At 47.8% G+C, this 20827-nt stretch overlaps 1 protein-coding gene across 1 annotated transcript in view; it reads right to left on the bottom strand.

Moving 5' to 3' along the window:
* UBE2G1 (ubiquitin conjugating enzyme E2 G1) overlaps positions 1 to 8688 on the bottom strand; it is a 57106-nt gene extending 48418 nt beyond the window's left edge. The window contains exon 1 of the mRNA XM_068268502.1: positions 8518 to 8688. Within this exon, the coding sequence (XP_068124603.1) occupies positions 8518 to 8563 (46 nt within the window). The 5' untranslated portion in view covers positions 8564 to 8688. The remainder of the gene's footprint in view (positions 1 to 8517) is intronic.
* Between the last annotated feature and the right edge of the window lie 12139 nt (positions 8689 to 20827).

Raw genomic sequence — 20827 nt, 5'->3', positions numbered from 1 at the left:
CCAAAGGCTTTCCTCTTCAGGAAGCGACAATCCAAAAAAGAAAAGAAAATGAAGTCTGGGCACCAGACCAAACCAAGTCATATAATCAATTAGTTTCAATGTATTAATCCATCAACAAGAAATAAAATCTAAAAACAGAACAATGTAGTGGGGAAGTCATTTAAATTCATAGTATAATACATAATTATAATAATAAAGCAAACACTTTAACAGGAATCCTCAGTTGATGATTATCTCCTCTGTAAGTAATAAGACAATTAAGGAGCATAGTGCATATTGCATGAAAAAATACTGGTGCAAAGACACAGGCTCATATGTAATTAACATTTTCTCCTGAGTTTTCTCCTAGGAGATAATTTTTCATAAAATTATATATCTATCAAAAAGTAGGTAAGAAAGTACTATCAAAATTATGTTGAGTATTTTCTTGCGTGCTGGTGATTTAATAGGCATTTTATTGACATGATTTGAAAATATCACCTGGGAGAAAACTCAGGAGGAAAAGTGAATTACATGTTGGCCATGGGGCCATATCCAATTAATTTTTTCTCATGAGTTTTCTCCTAGGAAATATTTTTCATCTTCAATTTAAAATAATTTTTTTAGCACTTTGCAATGGAAATGGTACCAAAAAGTAGGTGAAAAATACTGTCAATTATTTTGAGCATTTGTTTGATTGCTGGGGGTTTAAAAAGCTTTCTATATATAGTTGTGAAAATATTACCCAAGAGAAAACTCAGGAGAAAAAGTGAATTGCATATGGCATACTTGTGTCATGACAAGATGTAAACACTCTACATAAAATGTCTAGTTCAGTGTGAAAGGTTTGGGGCAGTTTTCTATAGCTTAGCAACATGGTCAGTTGATGAGGGACCGTATAGACATGAAGGCCCGGTTCACATTAGCGGTCGCCGTCCGGAATCGCCGTGCCGGAACCGGACCGCATGCGGAACGGACGGAACGGACGCACGGCATAGCAATGAAAGTCTATGCGTCCGTTCACATGCGTTCGTTTCGTCCGGACCGGATCCGGACTCCGGCGTCAGACCCAACATGCGCTATTTTTTGGTCCGGCTCCTCCGGCAGACGTATTCGGAGCGGAGCCGGACTGCACCATCCGGCCAATACAAACCAATGAGAACCGGAGAGCGCACAACACACTGGCTATAAAATCCGGATGTTCTACCCCACTTCCTATGCGTATTGTAGCGGCGATTTTGGATGGGGACACATGGGCAAGCATTTTGGAGTGGAGCAGCAGTGACTTTAAACGTGCTGGAGATGTTGGCAGTATGTCGGAGGTGGAGGTAATTGCTAAACAGCGGAGGGCCTGATTCCACAGGTCCACCTTCTGCTGACCTCCCAGACCCCAACATTTTTATTTCTACTATCTTTTGCCAAACGGATCCGGATCGCATCCTGATGAACACCTGATGCAACCTGACCGGATCCGGACCGGATCAGAACCGTACGGTTCCGATCCGGATCCGGTCAGGTCATCCGGTCCGTTTGGCAGAGAACCGCAAGTGTGAACGGGGCCTAACACAGCACAAGGAGTGAGCTTGATAAGTTGGATCGAAGAGGATGGGGGGGGGGGGGGAAGGCACAGCACACATGCAATATTTTCAGCAGAGAGGCCCCCGATGTCACAAAGCAAAAATTCAGCGATTCAGCCACTTCAGCAGCCAAAGAGTTCAGCAGGACTGCCAGGCAACTGGTATGGTTTGAAAGGAAACCTCCATATCCCTCTCAGTTAAGGTTCCCTTTAATGTCTAAAGCTCAAAACACACCATACAATCTTGGTTGTACAGATTTACGAAATCTATGTAGTATAAGGGCAAACAGATTGAAAATACTTTGAATAATTGGATAAGCGCTTATACTACATGAAAGTGGCAAGATTGAACAACCAAGATTGTATGGTGTGTGTTGAGCCTTAGAAGGGTATGCTACGAAAGTACTCTGGTATCTCCCACCCAGATGTCCTTTAAAGGGTACCGGAAGCAAACAGGAGAAAATGAGGCAAATGACAGATGTGGCTAAGTTTGCAGTGCCTTACGGCACTTTTTGATTACTCCTGATAAACTCAGTTCTGTAATTATTGTTTTTAGTTTTTTTACTTTTTGTATTGTGGCATATTTTATTAAAAGGGAACTTTAATTTTATTTGTTCTTGAATTTGTTTTACTATTTCCCACACTCCTGCACTTGTAAAAAGGGAACATGAAGCAAAAAGTATATGTAGGCTGTCATTTTTATTTCCTTTTAAACAATAATAGTTGCCTGACAGACGCAATCTATTTGGCTGCAGTAGTGTCTGAATCCCACACCTGACACAAGCATTGAGCTAATCTTGTCAGAATTGACAACATGTTAGAAACAGTTGATCTGCTGCATGCTTGTTCAGGGTCTATGGCTAAAAGTATTAGAGGCAGAGGTCAGCAGGACAGCCAGGCAATCTACATTGTTTAACCTATTTTGGTTCCTGGACGTAGAAACTATGTCCAGGAACCATGCATGCTACCGCGCGCTCCCGTGGCCGATCGCGCACGTGCGCTCCCGGCCCGCGGTTCGTTAGCCAGGCAATCAGTGAATCGGGCTATGGTGCCCGATCACTGATTCCTCTCCCCTGCTGAAAAAGCGACAGCTTCTCTCGGAAGCTGCGCCTTTTCTGGCTGTAACCTCCCCCATGCGTCGCTCTAAGCGTGTGTTACGCTTAGAGTGACGTCATGTAAACAAACTCATGGCTGCCATCTTGTGGCCAAAAAGTAATACTACAACTAAAAGTAAAACAAAATGAAAATCAACACACATTTACATTATAAACCTATTGTTTACCTCCCACCCTCCCAAAACTACCCAAATAAAATGTTTAATATAAAAAACAAAAAAACATTACAATAAAAAAAAACATGTAAATATTTACCTAAGGGTCTAAACTTTTTAACCGGGACATATGGGCAAATACAATACGTGAGTTTTAATTATGGAGGCATGTATTATTTTAAAACTATAATGGCTGAAAACTGAGAAATCAATTTTTTCCGTTTTTTTCTTATTCTTCCTGTTAAAATGCATTTACAGAAAAGTGGCTCTTAGCAAAATATACCCCCCCAAAGAAAGCCTAATTGGTGGCGGAAAAAACAAGATATAGATCAGTTCATTGTGATAAGTAGTGATAAATAGAGATGTGGCGAAAGGTTCCAGAACCGTTCGCCGGCGAACATCTCTAAATCCATGGGCCTCTTACTACTTCCGGGTCGCAATGACCCGGAGTAGTACGCCTGCGCTGCCCGGCGGAGCGCGTCCTAGATCGCGCTCCCGTTGCCGGGCACTCTCTGCGCATGTGCGTGACGTCATGAGTGACGTCACGCTCATGTGCAGAGAGTGCCCGGCAACGGGAGCGCGATCTAGGACGCGCTCCGCCGGGCAGCGCAGGCGTACTACTCCGGGTCATTGCGACCCGGAAGTAGTAAGAGGCCCAGGGGGTTCGCCAGGCGAACTGTTCGGCCCAACACTAGTGATAAAGTTATAGGCTAATGAATGGGAGGTGAACATTTCTCAAGTGAAAACGACGGAACGCGAATGGGTTAAATATAAAATACATATAGCAGCTTCCATATCCCTCTCACTTCAGGTGTCTTAACCTTCCTGGGAGTAAGCCCGAGCTGAGCTCGGGCTATGCCGCCGGAAGGCACCGCTCAGGCCCCGCTGGGCCGATTTGCATAATTTTTTTTTTGCTGCACGCAGCTAGCACTTTGCTAGCTGCGTGCAGTGCCCGATCGCCGCTGCTGCCCGCCGATCCGCCGCTATCCATCGCGCCGCAGTCTTTGAACGGGATCTCCTGATCGCCGATGGCGATCGGAGGGGCTGGGGGGATGCCGCTGAGCAGCGGCTATCATGTAGCGAGACTTTGTCTCGCTACATGAAAAAAAAAAAAAATTAAAAAAAAAAAAAAAAAAAAAAAGATTTGCTGCCCCCTGGCGATTTTTTAAGCAAACCGCCAGGAGGGTTAAGAGGTGGGCTGACCCCTATGAAGTGTGCATAATGGGTGGTGGATTTTTTTTCTTTTACAGAATGAATATGCATTTAAGGAAGTGACTACTGCATTGACGTCCGACAGACTATGAACCAAAACCCTGGGTTGGGAGTTATTGTGATATGCCAAAAACAAGAGATACATATTTTCAGAGAGTATAATCTTGGCGAGTATCTTAAACTTTGAATACAGTCTGCAATACGTTTCTTGTTCATCTATCCATCCATCCATCCATCCACCCCCTCCCCCCCCCCCCATGTCAGCCCACCTGCTGACACGAGCGAGCTGAAATGCTTTGGCTGCGAGGACGCTCACTGGTAGCTCAGAAATGGCTTGTACAGCAGATGAGCCATTTGAGGATTATGCAACCCGCATTGTTTTTGAGTGGAATCTAGAGGAGTCTTATCTATCTGGTTTGTAAGAGGCTGTTAGTACTGTGCGGTTCTCTTCCGGTGACACAGAGGAAATTTCCCCCAGACTTTCATTCATTCATCCGAGTGGTAAGAGAGAGGTGCTGTTGACTTAACACTTTGTTCTTATCCGTTCTTCTGTAAAAGGCTCCGTTAGTGGGCACAATTTTTTAAGTCGCCAACCCTTTACCTGGAAGAATTACCTCTGCCCATGCGCAATAATTGATTGCAAGCAAGGCTCTGTGAGTGGGTCATGGCACTTCTGTCACATTGTCTGTTCACAGAGCCTTGAAAGGAATTACTGCGAGTGGGCTGAGCTAATTCTTCTTGTTCAAGGGTTGGCAACTTATCTAGTCGCAGCCAAAAAGGAGCCTCTCTGGAGTAATAAGAAAGTGTGATAAAGTATTGCAAACATGTCAGCCTCTTTGTCGCCTTGGGTATCCTTTAGTAATTCAATTTTAATGTAACTTAAAATTCACGCTTAAGGAATTGTGAAACCAATGCAATTAGACAATTTACCTGTCTTTTATATCCTTATCAGAATCTCCATACCGCACACCTGCTGTTAAAAATGGGCTACTTTAACAAACATTTTAGACAGAGAATGTTGCTAAAAAAATTATAGGTTGACTAAAGGAAGGACATCAAAAGGGGAGGAGACAGCTTCTGGGAGGTGGGGTAAGTAGGAGCCGCCATTTATTGTACATGGATGTGTAATATGTTAGTGCTTTATAAACAGTTTGAAAATAATAATGTGTGGGTTTGGTTGTCGCTAATATATGTCGCTAATATATGTCGCGTGCCAGATCTATAGGTGATGGGGGGGCACACTAGATTTTCACCTGAGATGGTCCTTAAAACGAGTTCTGTGGAGGGTTGTTTAAAAAAAAAAAAAGACACTTACCTGGAACTTCTATTAGCCCCCTTCAGCTGTCATGTCCCGCGCCGTCGTCCTATGATTCTCTATTCCCCGCCGCCGGTCCCGGTCTAATTATTCGCCTAACTAGACGAATACTGCTCGCTCCTGCTAGTGTCTCTGGGAGCTTAAAGAGCAAAAACCTCATATTGCGTCTGAGTAGTAAGTTCCCACAGACACAAGGGGGAGTGAGCGAGACGATTAATTAGAACGGGACCGGTGGCGGAGAACAGAGGATTGTAGGAGGATGGCCCGGGACATAACAGCTGCAGGGGGCCGATAGAAGCCCCGGGTAAGTGTCTTTTTTTTTTTTCCACAACCCTCCACAGAACCCCTTTAAGCTCCACCTCAGACAAGTTATCACCTATCAGCTAATTATTAGTTTACAAATGTGATTAACCCTGTTAAAGGTCATAGGGATGCCACTCTACCTGACGAGCAACAAACGAAACCCGGTCAAATTTTCAGTCCATCTCTAGAAATCGGTAATAGATGAAGAAAATATGGTACTTTTTAAACCACTTAACATACCTTAAAATCAAGTTTCCACTTTCGGCTTACTGCGCATATGCAGCCATACTCACACGGATTAATGACAAGGACCTGTTGGTAATCTGATCGGGACAAGCTCCTCTTCAAGCACAAGCACGGCAGCACTAGAAGGCTTGGTGTTTCTTTAAAGGGGAACTGAAGTAAGAGGTGTACAGAGGTTGCCATATTTATTTCCTTTTAATCAATACCAGTTGCCTGGCAGCCCTGCTGATCCTCTGCCTCTAATACTATTAGCCATAGCCCCTGAACAAGCATGCAGCAGATCAGGTGTTTCAGACTTTAAAGTCAGATCTGACAAGCCTAGCTTCATGCTTGTTTCTGGTGTTATTCAGATACTACTGCAGAGAAATAGACCAGAAGGGCTGCCAGGCAACTGGTATTGTTTAAAAGGAAATACATATGGCAGCCTCCGTATACCTCTTACTTCAGTTCCCCTTTAACACTTTCACAGCATCAGAACTTTCTTTTTCTTACCCAAGCCTCATTTTTAGTTGCACAGAAGAAAACTGCTCAGGCATTTTTCCCCCTCATGCTGCGCAAAGCATGATGGGATTTCTGATGTTATGGTTGTTCTCACTCTGCTGTTTTGGTGCACATTTTTTTTTTTTTTTTTTATTTGAGATTTGAAGCGTAGCGCACATCGCTGGGAGTGGTGAACAGGACACAGGACAGCTGGAACTGTGCCTCATGCTCCCTGTCACCTCCTTTCAACCAAGAAGATGGCTGCCCCCATTAAATCACAAACATTTGGCTGTTCTTTTAAAACAGGGTGGGTAAGATATTATATTACCCATCTATTTTAATTAACATAACTAATGTAACTTAATGACAGTATGTTTGTTTAGGCTGAAATTCCCTTTTAACCACTTCACCCCAAAGCGTTTTTTTACCTAGGTGAATTTTTTTGTCAATTTTAACGTGCACGTGCATGGAGATGCACATGCCCCCACAGGTACACCCGCGGGAGCGCGCACGTGCACAGAGGCAGCAGCACTGTCTGACTTAAACATCAGGTATGCAAGTGACAGTTTCTGTCCGGGTCAGACTATAGCATAACCCTCCCTGATAAGTAATTACAGCCATAAAACACTTTTCTGTCAGTAAATGGCTTCCTGGAGCAGGAAAGAGATAAAAAGGGTCAATAATTCATAGTTTTGAGCTTTAGATTACTTCAATGAAGGTGTCACTGAGCAGAGAAAATGAACCAGTAAGGGCCCGTTTCCTCTAGCCACCGCACCCGGCAGCACTTCCAGGTCTGCAGACGATACCCAGAAGCCGTGCCATGCACGGCTATGGGATTCGTTGCCCCCCGCGTGAAAACTGAGGGCAATGCCGGCCAAATCGCTAGGGCAAGCGATTCGGCCAGCGGCACCATTATTTTCTGGCATTGTCTTGGCAGTTTCCCCAAGCGATTTGCCTGCTGGGAAACTCTGCAGATTCGCCCCAGTTTCCACGCTAGGGTAAACAGGCCCTAACAACTTGAAAACTAGATTTAAATATAAAATAAATAACTGTGGGATATCTAATAAAGTCATTTTTAGGAGGAGGATAGATACAATTGTTTTTCTCATCAGTTTATTTTCACCTCGAATGTCCTTTGACAAAAATGATGCAACTACACTGAAAATATATTTCTATTAGTAATAGGGCATAGCAATAAAAGTGCTTCACAGGTCTTTGACACAAGAATGTGAGTCACTAGATAAGGATACAGTTGCTGTGACAAAGTATTCTGGCAGGCTGCTAAGACTAGAGAATGAAGGGTTCTGCAAAGAAGCTGAGGCAGCGGCCTCCTCCCCCCACCCCCAGAGACATCATCCTTGGTACAGTTCACTAGTGGTGACAGGGTGCAGGATCGTGTCTCTTTAAAGCTGGCAGCACATGGAAGTGCAGTGTGAGGCCCCAGTGTGAGGGGTCAGTGCGCAGTCGCAGAAGGGCGGCCAGGGCTGTGTGTCACTGGCAGTCAGAGCCCTGGGCAACACCAGCCAAAGGCTGAGACTGGCTGACACAAAGGGGAGGGGGCGGCTTAGACGACAAGAGAAAACATAAGCTGTGTATGTTCAGAAAAGCACAAACACAGAGAATTGCACAAGCTACGCCTGGGACTGTCAGTGAGGCGGCGGCTGTAGGAGCCCCGTGTGAGGGAGCAGCAGGGTGACGTCCCCGTCCTGTCACTGCTGCTTCTCCGGGGACACAAAGACAGAGAGCTGCTTAGCCTGCTATACGTGCTCTGTATAGGGCTCCAGTACTCTCTATGAGGGCTAGCATAGGGGATTCCCACAGTCTACTTCATGACGCCAACACAGTGACTTGCTCTGTCTGGAAGCCCTATGCCAACGCCGTGGCCACCCCCCACTGTCACCCCACATGGGTCTCTCGTACACCCGGCTAGAAGTGCGGCAGCAGCTGCCTCTAACACCAGCCCCCTCCCCCTCTCTATGGCAACACTGCTCCCCTCCCCAGACACAGCACAACCATCTGCCCCTCTCCGGGGCTCGCTATCCCTTCCTTCCGGCGCCCCCACACATGTACTGAGGAGCACGGCGTGCCCCCCCCCCCTTGCCCCCTCCCATGTTACCCCGGGGAGGAGGGACACCTTACCTGCGAGCTGCCTCCGCAGCAGGAGCGCTGACTGCGGCTCCGTCATGCTGTGGATGTGAGTACCGGCTGGCTACAGGAGACACTGGCCCGAGCCGTCCGTCACCTCTTTCTCCCTCCCTCCCCGGCTCCTCACTCTTTCTGTCCCTCTCACTCTGCGCTCACTGCACACCGCGCATGCGCCACACCAACCCCTTCCCCCACCGTGTGACCTATACACGGAGCTATGGTGGGGAGGAAGGAAACACAGCGCCACCATGTTGGGGAGGGCGAACTAACGTAGCCATTTTAGGAAGGGCATGTGAACGTGGGCTGTACTTGTGCTGCAGCTGCTGTCTGAGCAGCTTTGTGGTCTGCTGTTCCTGTACAGCTTGATGGTTTGCTGCGCGTGTGGCGCTCCGTGGACTGCTGCGCGTGTGGCGCTCCGTGGACTGCTGCGCGTGTGGCGCTCCGTGGACTGCTGCGCGTGTGGCGCTCCGTGGACTGCTGCGCGTGTGGCGCTCCGTGGACTGCTGCGCGTGTGGCGCTCCGTGGACTGCTGCGCGTGTGGCGCTCCGCGGACTGCTGCGCCTGTGTAGGACAGTGGACTGCTGCACCTGTGTAGGACAGTGATTGCTGCACCTGTGGAGCTCCATGGTCTACTGCACAAGACTGCTCGGACTTTGCAGCTCCGCGGACTGCTGCTCCTGTGCAGCTCCGCGGACTGCTGCTCCTGTGCAGCTCCGCGGACTGCTGCTCCTGTGCAGCTCCGCGGACTGCTGCTCCTGTGCAGCTCCGCGGACTGCTGCTCCTGTGCAGCTCCGTGGACTGCTGTGTCTGTGCAGCTCCGCAGACTGCTACGCCTGTGCAGTTATGGGGACTGCTGGTGGAAACTGGTTGGTTGCCTGGATTTAGAGTAGTTCTATGTATCCAAGTTTTTTGTGAACATTAGAAATGCAATACAGACATTTTCACACTCAGCATTTTCATAACCTGACTATGACAATGGCCTGTTGAAATTGGGGTAAATAAAACCATGCTTTGCTGCTAGTGGGGTGAAATGTAGTTACTAGTATGGTTGAGGTGAGCCAGTGAGAATGTCCATAGGAAAAATCCTCTAATATGATTTAATTGACAGATAGGTTGAAGTAATAATGCACCCACAGTATTGAGCCAATAAGAATGCTTCAAGTTGTAGCTATTGCTGTAAATGGAGAACTGGGTACTTATCCGTTAGCCGGGCGCATCCGGCAGGTGGCGCTAATTACTATTCCCACTCCAGGCCGACATGGATAGTAGGGAAAGATGTAACTCTGGTGGAGTTTTGTCGCCACCTAGAGGATGCGCCTGGCTAACGGATAAGTACCGAGAACTGTTCCCTGTGGACTTTCTTGCTTGCTTACTTCAACAATACTAGCTCAAAATCTTAGGTTTGTTTTTGGGTTTTTTTAAGCCTGTGGCTGAAGATTGTCTTCTGTTGCATATGGCATTACTCAGTTATATAGCAGTATCGTGCACAATTACATTCACACTACACATGTTGCATCGCAGTATAATGCAAGATTTAATTGCATAGCAACACACTGCAATGATCAGCACATTCACATTGGCTCTATGTGTCAAACTTTGCGTTACTGGATATAGTGCATGTTTTGACTATAGTTGTAATTGAGGCCCAGTGCACACCAAAACCGCAAGCAGATCCACAAAATGCGAGTGTTTTTTGGTGCGGATTGCAGAGATTTGGCCCAGTGCACACCGAGCGGATTTGGATGCAATCCGCCGGCCGCATCCGCCTGTGAATCCGCTTGCCTATTGTATTTCAATGGGCTGGTGCACACCGGCGGTTTTGTTTGCTACAAACCTCAAACCGCCGGTGTGCACCAGCCCATTGAAATGCATTAGCCAAGTGGATTTACAGGCGGATGCGGCCGTCGGATCGCATCCAAATCCGCTCGGTGTGCACTGGGCCTGACTGGCAATAAGATATCATGCACCTCCACACGAGTGTTGCTACAAGCTGACAGTTATTCAATTCATTGCATGTACATCGCAATGCATTCAGAACTTATCCTTACAGATGAATTCACAACCAAATGTGAAAAGAGGAAACCAGAGCAACTGGAAGAAACAAAAAACACGCTTTTTAAAATTTTATTTAGTCCCAGCTTCTTCCGTGTTACACAATGTGAGTGTACCATAAATATATATTTGGTTCATGGATAGTACGGTCAGAACTTTCAATAAATAACAAACAAAAACGATATATACATAAGTTACACATGGTATAATTGTAACAGTACTGATGTAGGTTGTATTTTTACTATTTACTTTGACCAATCACAAAAAAAGTTACATACCAGTTGTATACAAGTTTTATGTCAGAAAGCTTTAGCAATAGTTGAATACTGGGGACATTTTTCTTTAGAAACACAGTTCTTGAAAATGTATCACTTCAGGATGGATACATTTCAAAACTATAGTTTACATGTATCCATGGCAAATAGTATAAAACACATTTTCAGCTTTACACAGCAGCTTTCTATTTTGCAACTTAATAGAAAGCTGACTGAAGTGCTATTTTAGCAACAGGTCACAGTAAGGCTAGGTCCACACTTGTCTGGTCCAGATTGGATCCGTTTCAAACGGATCCGATTTGGTAATTTTTCTTTTTCCCCTCCAATTTTTTCAATATAATGTATTTGCAGCATACGCTTCCAGTCTATGGAAATTAATGTGGGGGGGGGGGGGGACCGAACTGGAGGGGAAAGCAGCCAGAAAGGGCGGTGCTACCTCCCTCACCTGGGTCCCCCATCCCCGCTCCCCACTTGCTATTTGCGTAAAAAGTTGTTAAAATATAATATAGGCAGTAGGCCTGAACGATTTTAGGAAAAAATTGAATTGAGCGATTTCTGTCTGAAATTGCGATTTCGATTCAATTCATGATTTCCTTCAAATCAAGCTTTGTTCCCCCTCTGCCCCCCGTTTGCCTCTTTATGCCACCTCTGGGTCTCTCACCCCCTTTGTGTTTCTGTTCTCACTCTGTCTCTCTCTGTGCCTGCTCTGTGTCTCTCTGTGCCTGCTCTGTGTCTCTCTGTGCCTCCTCTGTCCTACAAGCTGCATCAGTTCTGGACATAGCTTCCAGCACGAGTCCAGAGATGCCTGTCTATCCACTTCGCCTCCTGCAGGCTCTAATGGAGTTTTGCCAAGCACAAGAGCCGGCAGACGGCGATAGAGGACAGACAGCGTTGGACTCGTGCGGAAGGTACGTCCAACGCTGCGGGCCGCACGCGCCGAGACTTTGGGGAAGTTTGAAGCCACTTCTTCCATCCTCCCCATGTGGACAGGACGTGATCGCGATAATTGCCGCTTTGACGATTCAGAAATTGTGATCTTGGGGATCACGATTTCGGTTTAAATTCGATTTATCTTTCAGGCCTAATAGGCAGCGAGTGAGGATGAGCTTACCTTCCTCTCTTGCAATCCACCGCTCGCCGCTAGACTTCCTGCAATGTCGCCCTCTATACTTTAAAGGGCGACATTGCAGGAAGTGTCGCGGCAAACAGAGGAAGTAAGAACAGAAGGTAGGCTTCCCCGCTCGCTGCGGACATTACATTTAACAACTTTTTACACAAATAGCTGGAGGGGAGCAGGGACTAGGGACCCAGGTGAGGGAGGGGGGTTGATCCCCCTCCCCGCCAATTGCTGTGACCCCCATCCTGGCTGCTGCCCCTTCCAGCATGGCGGCCCCCTCTCCACCCACAAGCTGGGACACAGAAACGGATCAGTTTCTGTGTCCAAAGCTACCTGTGTAGAGGTGGATCCATTTTCCTATTGATTTTCACTACCCCTCCGTGTATCCAGGGTCTGTGAAAATCATGCAAATCCAGACCGTCCGTTCAGTGTTTCAAAACTGATCCCCCTGAACGCTGACTGATCCATTTTGAAACTGAGCGTAGAAGGCTGCTATTTTTAACATTGGTATCCGTGGCTCTGTTTTTGATCCGGGCCAAAAAACTGAGCCACGGATACATTTTTAAAGCAAGTGTGAACCTACTCTTAAGGTGGCCATACACTCGTTAGATTAGCAGCAGATAGATCATCAGATTTTCTGATCTATCTGATGTGTTTAGAAACATTTTTTACTAGGAACAGATTTCCAATAGATTTCAGTATGAAATGTATTAAAAATCGATCTGATGACATTTTTTTGCCATCAGATTTCCATTAGGCCTAATGCAAATTGATAAGCAATCTCATCTGATCGCTTGAAAAGTGGGGGAGAAACCGAGAGCCCAATATGGTGCAGTATTAATATGGAGAGATCTGTTGTGAATAAATGTGATGATTATACTCACAATGGTGGGTCGTCACAAAGGCAACCACTGGACAGGCTGGTGGGGAGAATTGTAACCTGTAGATAGGAGAAAATGGGGATACACCCCTCTACCAAGGGACTAGATAATATTGAAATACGATAACAGAGGCGCCAAGTAGAATAAAATTAGTTAAAATTGTTAAAAAGGGGGAAGTGGGTGATTTCCTGTCCCTTGAGATAGGAAGAAGCTGGATCTTCCTGGGCTCTGTCAAGGAGTCCAAGGGCAAGGGCGGTTGAGGTCTCACCTTCCAAGGACAGCCAAATAGGTGAATCCTGGGGGAGGCAGGTGAGGCAGCCTGGATCTCTAGTGTGTGGGATCGCTACTGGGTGCTTGTTTGCAAGCCACTGGACCTCTGTGTGTGGGCCTAGTATGGCGGCGGCATCCTCCGTGCAATGCAGAGCGGGTGGAAGAAGTACCCGTGCTATGTCACTTTGCCGGAGAGAGCACGAGGATGCTGGAAAATGCCAGGGGGAACGCTTAATTGACTGCTTAATTCACTGCAGTATATAAATTTGCAGTCCGGATGGTCCACTGTCTTTATGGCCTCCAGGGACCATGGGTGACTCTCAGTGTCAGATTATGCTAGATATATAGAATATAGTAGAATATAGTAATTGTTCCAGGAGGCTCTACATGTGCTTACAAAAAGTTTTATTCAATACAAAACATTATAAATCGCAAATAGCACGGTATCCCCTTTAAAACCCTACTAACTCTCCTGGCGGTCTATTAAAAATCACCAGGGGGCAGCGCAGCAGTTTTTGTTTTTTTTTAAATCATGATAGTGCTGTGCAGCGGCATCCCCCACCCGCTTCGATCGCCTCCGGCGATCTGCGATCAGGAAATACAATAATAATACAATACAATAACATTTGTAAAGCGCTTTTCTCCCATAGGACTCAAAGCGCATAGTTGTGTCTCAGATTAATACAGGGTTGCAGGCTGGGTTGTGTTACAGAGGAGATAGTCAGATGTTCATGAATGCCAGACTGAAGAGGTAGGTTTTCAGTTTAGACTTAAATGCTTCCAGGGATGGAGCTGTCCTGATTGGGTGTGGCAGGGAGTACCAATGTGTAGGGGCAGCATGACAAACAGCTCTGTCTCCAAAGGTTTTGAGGTGGACTCTGGGGGTGACCAAGGTGTTACGTCCTTTTGATCTAAGATTGTGGGGCGTGTGATGCAGTTGCAACAAGTCCTTCAGGTATCCAGGGCCTCGATTGTACAAGGATTTGAATATCAGTAAGCCAATCTTAAACAAAACGGGATTTCCTGGAGGGCTTCCCCGTCACCATGGCGACGGGCGGGGTGACGTCATCAACGTCGTGACGTCATTGGGAGTCCCGATCCACCCCTCAGCGCTGCCTGGCACTGATAGGCCAGGCTACGCAAGGGGTCTGAGGGGGGGGGAGCGGCGCGGCGGGTAGCGGCAAATCGGCGTGGAGCGGCAGCGATCGGTATGCACATGCAGCTAGCAAAGTGCTAGTTGCGTGTAGCAAAAAAAAAAAATATGCGAATCGGCCCAGCAGGGCCTGTGAAATACTCCTGCGCGGCTTACCCGTTTCGGGGTTACCGCCAGGAAGGTTAAAAACATATCAAGAAAGGAGGGAGCGCTCCATCACACTTTTCCACCAATCACCATCTGGTAATGCTCAAAAATGGTCGCCCAGCCTCAGCCTATGCAAACCATATTGGCCACCGATATGGTCTGATTGTGTGTGGACCCACCACTGACGCACACCACAGAGGCCTCAGTTGATAACTGCAGGTGATGTCATTTGTTATTTCAGATATCCGTGCAAAAGCTGCTTCAATTGTCCCTTAATTGATCCTTTTCCTATTCAACCTCAAGATCTGCAATGGTATTCTGCACACAATCATATCACTTTTCTTTTATTGGTCAGATGAAATATGCTAATTTTTTGAGATAGGAATTTGGGGTTTTCATGAGCTGTATGCCAAAATCACCAATATTAAAACAATAAAAGGCTTGAACTACTTCAGTTGTGTGTATTTGAATCTAAAATATATGAAAGTCTAATGTTTATCAGTACATTAAAGAAAATAATGAACTTTATCACAATATGCTATTTTTTTGAGAAGATCCTGTATGGCTCACAGCCCCTTAAAAAGTAAATGCGTATCAAGGTATTATATAGCCCTTACACCTGTATTTTAAGAAAAGAAGATTAGAAATATTACAGAGACAGTGCTACTAGAAAAGGCTGCAGTAATCCAGACCACATTATAACAGGTATAGGAACTTATAGGATAGAAGAAATAAGGCTGAAAATTTTGTTACAGAGTCTCTTTAACATCAAATCATACATTCAGCCATGTTACAATTTACATTTGCTTTGATAAACTGAGACACTTCTCCTGACAATTCAGATCTACTGTGGTCCCTAATTTGTTGCCTGATGAAGCGGGTTTGACCTGCGAAACGCGTTGCATTTCTGTGTTTGGGGTACCGTATAAATAAATTGTTAATTTATACAAACAGTACTTCTTGTTTGCTTTTGGGAGGTAAGCCCACCACTTCCTCCAAGCATTTTTTAAGGATTTTATGTATTTTTATCCTACTGGCGCCTCTGTTCTACAACCTGAGACACTTTAATGATTTGTTATCATTTAATCTAACAAGCATTTAAGGGCTCACAGTGTCTACATCCACACTTAAGGCCAGGTAGTCGGCTACCTGCCGGTCCAGGCGTTGGTGGAGGGTGGATCCGGAAGCGCTAAGTCGAAACGTTGGACTAAAGACTGTCCGCATGTCCGACATCACCATGAGATCTCTGAAGCGTCCTGTGCTTGCCTGCGTGGACATGGGAGGAGGATTACTGGCAATGGTACCTTTATTGGGTTGTGCTGTGACATCACCCTTAAACGCATTGTAAAGCATAGTTGCCAGCTTGTTCTGCATTAGGGATGATCGGAAAGTGTAATTTCCGTTCCGCCGGAATTCCGCCATAACCAAATTCCGTTGCCATTGCATTCCGTCCGAATTCCGCGTCCTGCCGGTAAAAATAAAGGTATTACAATGGAAACCTCGCTTTTGCCAAACGTAGGCCATGGGACCTACTTACTGGCTGTTCCACCTGAATTTTTTTTTTTTTGCGCCGCAGGAGTTGTCGCAACTTGAGTAGGCTATGGGACCTAGCGGTGGTTCCACGGCGGTCATTATAAGTTTGGTTTGGAGCCGCACGAGTTGTCTCGACTCGCGTAAGGCAGGGGACCTAGCGGTGGTTCCACGGCAGTCATTATAAGTTTGGTTTGGAGCCGCAGGAGTTGTCGCGACTCACGTAAGCCAGGGGACCTAGCGGTGGTTCCACGGCGGTCATTATAAGTTTGGTTTGGAGCCACAGGCGTTGTTGCGACTCGCGTAAGCCAGGGGACCTAGCGGTGGTTCCACGGCAGTCATTATAAGTTTGGTTTGGAGCCGCAGGAGTTGTCGCGACTCGCATAAGCCAGGGGACCTAGCAGTGGTTCCACGGGGGTCATTATAAGTTTGATTTGGAGCTGCAGGAGTTGTCGTAGGCCATGAGACCTACTGGTTCCACGGCAGCCATACAAAAATTGTGAGTAGCAGGAGTTGTCGTAGGCCATGGGACCTACTGGTTCCACGGCAGCCATACAAAAATTGTGAGTAGCAGGAGTTGTCGTAGGCCAATTATTGTAGTCAGTATTTGTAGTCAGTATAATAGTCATCTTATAAATCAGTGAGAGGGGCCTTGTATTTGTCACTGATCCATGACTCGTTCATTTTTATGAACATTAGCATGTCCACATTGTCTGTGGACAGACGGGTCCGTTGGTCGGTGACCACCCCACCTGCAGCGCTAAATACTCGCTCAGAAAGAACACTGGCGACGGGGCATGCAAGGACCTCCAGTGCATACTGAACGAGTTCAGGCCAGGCATCCAGTTGTTTGGTCCAATACTCCATGGGGTCATCGTTACTCTAGATATAGTCCGGAGCACTGGCCGACCCCAAGTAATCATTCACCATATGGGCCAGCCGCTGGCGGTGACCACTTTGTCCGCTGGTGGTGCTAGGAGTATCTTGCATTGGCTGGTAAAATTCCTTCAGCATACTCAGCAGGTTCACAGATTGGGTAATGTTGCTGCTGCTGGGAGTGGGACCACCAGACATTTGCTGAGTATGATGATGACGAGGCTTGGTAGCTTGGGCCCGGGATACAAGTGCAGGAAACGCATCTTCTACCCAACGAAGAAGGGCATCCCGGATCTGGCTCATCCTGGCGTCTGCTTTGGAGGGGGGCATGAACTGGCACATTTTCCCCTTGCACCGGGGATCTAAGATGGTGGCCACCCACATGTCGAGCCTTGATTTTATTTTTTTAATCCGGGGGTCTTTATGGAGGCACTGGATCATATGTACAGCCATGGGGAAGAGATGTCTGCCATGAATCGCCTCTTCCTGGCTGTCAGAACTGTCGTCGTCATGCTCCAGCTCCACGTCAAAATCTTCTTCCCAACCCCGGACAATGGGCTCTTCCGCAAGCTCTGCCTCCTCATCCAGGACTGGAGCATGCCCACTCACACATTCACATAACTGGCCACTGTTCAGTAGGGCTTCCTCCCCCTGTTCGACCAGTTTATCAAGACCCTTTTCCATCGTGAAGACAAGAGGGAGCACCTCCGATATGCTGCAGTGCTCGTAACTGACCACTTTTGTTGCCTGCTGAAACGGCTCCAATACTTTGCACACCTGTCCAACCAGCTGGCAGCTGCCACTGGTCCCCAGTGATGTAGTGCAGTGGCCTTGTTCTGGTGGAAGGTGCCTCAGACAGGTATAGCCTGACTGCCATGCGCTGCTCCCACAGCCTCTCCAGCATGTGGAAGGTGGAGTTTAGGGCTGATCGGAACAGCTGAATTCCGATTTCGTCGAAATTTCGTGTACCGCATGCGAAAACCGAGTTTCGTGTTCCGAATTTTCGTGTTCCGAGTGCATTTCTATTGAATTAAATAGTGTTAACTTCTGCGGTTAATTGTAAAGCCCCCGTACATGCTATCATCACCAAATTTGACATGTATGTTAAGCAGATGAGTAGGAACATGGTAAAAAAAAATTTTGTGAAAAGAGCTTATAGTTTTTGAGCAAATCGATTTCAAAGTTTCATAAGAAAAATGTTTTTTAAACTGTGTAAAATGACACTGCTGCAGAGCAGGTTACTGCATTCCGAGTTCTGTATACATATTGTATACATTTCATGAAAACAGACAGCGTGGGGTCCCCCCTCCCAAGCCTCCTTAACCCCTTGTCCCCCATGCAGGCTGGGATAGCCAGAATGCGGAGTCCCGGCCACGTGGGGCTTCGCACCCTGAGCTATACCAGCCCGCATGGTCCATGGTATGGGGGGGCTCTGGAGGAGAGGGGGGGCCAACCTCCCCCTCTCCCCCAGAGCCCTTGTCCAATCCATGGACAAGGGGCTCTTCCCCACCTCCGGTGCCCCAGGAGGAGGTGGGGGCCGCCGACGTCCTGGGGGGTTCATGGTGCCATCCGGGGTTCCCCTTTAACAAGCGGACCCCGGAAGCCGCCCCCTCCCCAGGAGAAATTAGTATAGGGGTACACGGTACCCCTTACCCATTTCAGCAGAGTTAAAAAAAGAAATAAAAACACGACAACGAAAAAAGTCCTTTATTGTTCTAAATTAACCAGGGATACTTACCTTGCAATAATCTCACGCCAGTAACCTCAGGAGTGGTCCCACGCCAGTATCCTCTTATGACATCCCACCTCCCTCCCACACTGGCGAACTCCCACCACTGAATGGTCACAGTCAGCCTCTGCATCTGTATAGCAGAGGCTGAGAACACGAAAATTTTGCCTTTAAAACAAGAAATTTCGGCAAACAGTGATGCAATCAAAATGGCCACTGGGAAATCCCCGATCGCTGGAGGCCACACTAGAGTGGCGAAACCAGTGATTTTTCACATAGATGGTGGGTCCAGGTGACCAGAGCAGGAGGTGCCCTAATCCCCTGGACCCACCCATTCATGTGAAATAACACGTATTCTGACATTCTGAGGTGGCCTCCGGGGAACGGGGATTCCCCAGCAGCCATTTTGTTTATGACACTGTTTGCCGAAAATTCTTGTTTTAGCAAACAATTTTCGTGTTTCTAGCTTATGCAATACAGATTGCAGAGGCTGTCTACAGCCATTCATCCCCAGGAGTTCTGCAGGATCGGCAGGTGCGCGGGACCTCCTAAGAGAATAGAGGGGGGCACAGCGCAGGAAGATGGGAAAGTGGGCACAGAGCGGCGGGGAGGGGGGGAAGCCTCCCCTCCCTCACCTAGGGCCCCCCCTTGCGCACTCCCCCCCACCTCCAGAATTCCAGCCAGCCAGCAGAACGGCTTACCGAGAGCGATAGCTCTGTGTGCCGCTGGTCTGGTATTCTGCACTGACACTGTCCAATCACGCTCTCGCAGTACTTCCTGTGAGAGCGTAATTGGACAATGCAATGCAGGAGACCAGACCAGCAGCGGCACACAGAGCTCTTCTCTCGGTAAGTGATTCCCGCTCGCTGCCAAGTTTCCAAGTTTAGGTAGGCAGGTATATGGGTGTCCCCAGTATAGATATACCCAGGTCTATAGGTGTCCCCAGTTTAGGTAGGCAGGTCACCAGTTAGTGGGGGCCCCCATGCTGGAAGGGGGGGCAGTGGGCACAGAGTGGCGGGGAGGAGTGGAAGCCTTCCCCCCTCCCTCACCTAGGGTCAACCTTCCGTGCTCCCCCTCCAAAATTGCAGCCAGCAGCGGCAGCGAGCGGGAATCACTTACCGAGAGAAGAGCTCTGTGTGCCGCTGCTGGTCTGGTCTCCTGCATTGCATTGTCCAATTACGCTCTCACAGGAAGTACTGCGAGAGCGTGATTGGACAGTGTCAGTGCAGAATACCAGACCAGCGGCACACAGAGCTATCGCTCTCGGTAAGCCGTTCCGCTGGCTGGCTGAAATTCTGGAGGTGGGGGGGAGTGCGCAAGGGGGGGCCCTAGGTGAGGGAGGGGAGGCTTCCCCCCCTCCCCGCCGCTCTGTGCCCACTTTCCCACCTTCCTGCGCTGTGCCCCCCTCTATTCTTTTAGGAGGTCCCGCGCACCTGCCGATCCTGCAGAACTCCTGGGGATGAATGGCTGTAGACAGCCTCTGCAATCTGTATTGCATAAACTAGAAACACGAAAATTGTTTGCTAAAACAAGAATTTTCGGCAAACAGTGTCATAAACAAAATGGCTGCTGGGGAATCCCCGTTCCCCGGAGGCCACCTCAGAGTGTCAGAATACGCGTTATTTCACATGAATGGGTGGGTCCAGGGGATTAGGGCACCTCCTGCTCTGGTCACCTGGACCCACCATCTATGTGAAAAATCACTGGTTTCGCCACTCTAGTGTGGCCTCCAGCGATCGGGGATTTCCCAGTGGCCATTTTGATTGCATCACTGTTTGCCGAAATTTCTTGTTTTAAAGGCAAAATTTCCGTGTTCTCAGCCTCTGCTATACAGATGCAGAGGCTGACTGTGACCATTCAGTGGTGGGAGTTCGCCAGTGTGGGAGGGAGGTGGGATGTCATAAGAGGATACTGGCGTGGGACTACTCCTGAGGTTACTGGCGTGAGATTATCCCAAGGTAAGTATCCCTGGTTAATTTAGAACAATAAAGGACTTTTTTCGTTGTCGTGTTTTTATTTCTTTTTTTAACTCTGCTGATATGGGTAAGGGGTACCGTGTACCCCTATACTAATTTCTCCTGGGGAGGGGGCGGCTTCCGGGGTCCGCTTGTTAAAGGGAAACCCCGGATGGCACCATGAACCCCCCAGGACGTCGGCGGCCCCCACCTCCTCCTGGGGCACCGGAGGTGGGGAAGAGCCCCTTGTCCATGGATTGGACAAGGGCTCTGGGGGAGAGGGGGAGGTTGGCCGCCCCTCTCCTCCAGAGCCCCCCCA

Source organism: Hyperolius riggenbachi, chromosome 2 (assembly GCF_040937935.1).
Source record: "Hyperolius riggenbachi isolate aHypRig1 chromosome 2, aHypRig1.pri, whole genome shotgun sequence".
Lineage (NCBI taxonomy): Eukaryota > Metazoa > Chordata > Amphibia > Anura > Hyperoliidae > Hyperolius > Hyperolius riggenbachi.
The sequence above is the reverse complement of the archived record's forward strand: the minus strand, read 5'-3'. Positions and strand labels throughout refer to the sequence as shown.